The sequence below is a fragment of the Wyeomyia smithii genome, chromosome 1, assembly GCF_029784165.1.
Source record: "Wyeomyia smithii strain HCP4-BCI-WySm-NY-G18 chromosome 1, ASM2978416v1, whole genome shotgun sequence".
Lineage (NCBI taxonomy): Eukaryota > Metazoa > Arthropoda > Insecta > Diptera > Culicidae > Wyeomyia > Wyeomyia smithii.
The window spans coordinates 146,143,079-146,146,950 of NC_073694.1; the positions used below are offsets into that span (position 1 = coordinate 146,143,079).

General features: G+C 38.1%; 1 protein-coding gene across 1 annotated transcript; it reads left to right on the top strand.

Annotated features, from left to right (window-relative positions):
• Positions 1–289: 289 nt before the first annotated feature.
• LOC129717255 (odorant receptor 10a-like) lies at positions 290–3,494 on the top strand. The gene is given in 4 exon segments (XM_055667114.1): positions 290–1,007; positions 2,898–3,055; positions 3,116–3,205; positions 3,273–3,494. Coding segments are annotated over 4 exon segments (1,188 nt in total).
• Positions 3,495–3,872: the final 378 nt, after the last annotated feature.

Sequence of the window (3,872 nt, forward strand, 5' to 3'; positions counted from 1 at the left end):
CTCTCATTTCATTATGAATTTAATATTTCTCTCCATAAAACTAAACAAAGCTCTTATCAAGCACGCACGAGCCCGGAGGTCTATTTATGCAACATCCGTTTGTGCTGTTGCGATTTCACCAATAGAATAGCAAAGAAAACCATGAATAATTTAGTGATTTTTTCAAGCATCACTTATTGTTTGTTCAGAAACACAACCAAACTGAACGTTTCACGCATTAGAAAGAATCCTGAAGGAGGTACGGATAGGTCACGTTTTGTTTTGCTTGTTGTTAGAACCAAGTGACATAATGGAAGCGCTTAATTTGTTTCTGCAGTATACAAAGCATGTGCGTTTTCTATGTTCCTCGCTTGGACTGGACGTTCTGGGTTCGGACTTTCGAATCGGCTTCAAAACTTACATAAGTTTTATGATTCTAACATCGTACATTTTTCTCACTGTAAATTCTATTATTATTGCGAAAAATGGTGCGGATATACTAAAACCCCTCACATTTGCGGGATTTTTCATTCAATGTGCATTGAAAATATATTTTACACTCTCTCGTGCTAAAGTGTACTACCAGAATCACGACCAAATCAAAAAAAGCATTTACTTGAAGAATCTGCATGGGAATGAGAAGCAAAAAAGTGTCGTTTTGAAGAACATCATTTTATTACTAAACTTGATAAAAGGAACTACGTTATTGTATTCATCAACTCTTATAATATTTTCTGCTTATCCAGTGTGTATGTATTCATATGAAAAAACTGTTGTTACCATTTTTCCACTTTATATTCCTGGAATAAAAACTGAATCGGGACAAGGATACTGGATTACAAACACGTTCCATATTATATACCAAATGTATGGCTTATTCGGAGCTTTGGCATCCGACACCGTCTTTATGATGTTTGTGTTTCACATTGTAAGCTACACTGAGTTGCTTGCAATAGAATTTAAGCAATTTTCGGATGATTTAATTGAGATACAACGTAGCAACGATGTAAAAAATATAAAGTTTTGAAGTAGAATACTTCTCTCAGGAAGTTCGGCTACATGGGGATGTGAAATGAAAATCTAAAACCGAAAAAAATAAAAAATATGTCCAATTTCGAATGCTTATTTATCGGTGAGTATTCGATGGATTTCCTTCGTTCTTACAGCAATAGATTGGAATATCTTCTAAGATTCTTCCCAAATGCAGATAATTGTAATTTTATTTTTCAAACTATTGTACTATTGAAAATAGTCAAGCCTTGTCAAAACGAAAACTTCGGCCTCTGATTGGTCGTTATATGATTGCTTCCTAAGCACGATCGACAGAATCATAGACCTTGCCGTTTGAAATGTGCTATTTGGCCTATATAAGAGCCTGTTTCACCCGAAGCCGCTCATTATAATTCTAGACTGCAACAACAGCAGTCCTCCCTTAGCAGCAGCAGTGGATACAGCAGCAGTAGCAGTGCAGCGGACAACGGCCACAGCTGTGGTATGGCAACGGATAGCGGAGCGCGTCTCAGCATCGATAGCAAGACCAGGTGATGCAGGGCAGCGGATACCAATGGCAAGGGAAGCGTCCACTTCTGTGGCAACGGGGATAGCGCAGCGGTAGACGTTGGTCTCAGCATCAATATAAGCAGGGCCAGCTGATGCAGTGTGGCATTTTAGTGAAATGCTGTCTCTGAGCGATAGCAGGCACACTAGCAAATGCATCCAATGAAAAGAACGTTCTGGAAAGCTTTTCAGTGTTTATTTTCCCCAAGGAATACTTTATTCGCACTGCCAGTGATAACGCAAAGATGTGATCGGCATCTTATCAAACATTGAATTAAACAACAAATTGTCCTTTTCAGGATGAAATAAAAACCTAATTGAAGAGTTAATATTTTCTCTTAAATCAATTTACACTTTCAAGAAATTTGGAACATATATACTTGGCTTCATCTTCGTGTCTCAGAACGTACTGAATTATCTTCTCCTTCAGTCATGAGCACAACATCCGAAAAGCTTTCATTATCAGCATAAAAATTAATTTTTCGCATAATCAAAATTCAAAAATTATCAAGTCCAAATCATGACAAGCAACTATATTGTTGAGAATGGTCAATCCTTGTTGAAACGCGAAATTCGACTGATCTGATTAGTCGTTAATATGATTGCTTCCCAAGCACGGTCGACAGAATGATAGACCTTGCCATTTTGAATTTGCTATTTGTCTGTATAAGAGTAAGGATGGGAATTATCGACTAAAATGGCTATCGATAGTTATCGATGATTTCCTACTACTATCGATAGGTTTTTCATCCCTATATAAGAGCCTGTTGCAGTCGAAGCCGCTCATAATAGTTCTAGACAGCAACACCAGCAGTCTTCCCTTAGCAGCAGCAGTAGCAGTGCAGTGGATACCAGGCGGATAGCGGCTACAACTGTGGCATAGCGATGGATAGTTCACTAGTTGCAGCGGATCTCAGCATCGATAGCAGCTGGGCCAGCTGATGTAGGGACATCGGATACCAAAAGCAGCGTCTAGCGGCCAAAACATTGGCACGGCTACGGATAGCGTAGCAGTTGCAGCGGGTTTAGCATCTATAGCAGCTGATGCAGTGAAGCACTTTAGTGAAATTCAGTCTCTGTGCGATAGCGGGCACTAGTATAAATGCATTCAATGAAAAGTTGACTCATTTTGACAACACATGAGCCGTCTATTTTTGAGTGTTAAATCAGCTTTTCACTGTTTATTTTATCACAAGGAATACTTTATTCGCACTGTCAGTGATAACGCCAAGATGTGATCGGTATCTTATACGATATTGAATTGAACAACAAATTAAAAAATGACTGACACGCAGCCGGGTTTTCTGGTAAAGATATTCTACTTCATCCTTGCGGTCGTGGCTTTGCACACAACCCTCCAGTGATTTTTTGTCAAAAACAAATGCGACAAATATTCCTTAGCCACAAAGAAATTTTAGCGTATCTTGAATCACTTCAAGTTTGTTACGAGAACATTTGCAAGACACAAGTTGGTTCATGTGTGATAACGATTGCTTTGAACTTGTTTCTGGCACTAGTGGTTAGTATAAGGAAGTGTATGGGAGCTTTGAAATTGTTTCAATTATATCACTCTTTTCAGACGGATTGGTATGCCTCGTATGGGTTTTTGCTGGCGTCACTATTTCAATTATTCATATATGCTGTGCTAGGCACTATTATTCAGCTGATGGTAACGTTTGGGCTTTGAATTGCGTCTACTCAAAATATCACATTGTTTTTTTTTTTTTTTTTTGTAGAACGAAAGAATCATGAAAATGATCTACGATTTTCCTTGGCACCTCCTGACGAATACCGAGGAACGAGCCTTCCAGTTGTTACTGTTCCGAAGCCAGAAACCCATCGAGATGCATATTCGTGGCTTCGGTCCGTTAAACGTTGAAGCATTCACCGAAATTATGCGCCTAATTTAATTGTCATTCACTATGCTTTATAGTTTTCTTATCGAAAAGCAATTGTAAATATGTGATGAAGATGCAGCAGATGAATTATATTTGCTTTTTGTAACATAGGCTAGACTTATACTTCGTTGTCATATGTGATCATTTATGCTGATGAAAACTATGTTCACTACATCTTCGAAATTTATTTTTTTTTCCTTGTAGGAGACTGACCATTTTTTATCTATTGTGGAAAAATTTATATCTTATACACTGCCGCTATTCGCATAGTAGTCCTATGTAAAAGTTACGAGTCCTGTGTAAATTTTGCGAAAATGGGTCCATTTTGGCATGTTTTTCAAGAATAGCCATTAAAAAAGTGAGGTTTGATTCCCACAACCTCGATTTTAATGGCTATTCTTGTAGAGCATGCCAAAATGGACCCATTTTCGCAAAAAA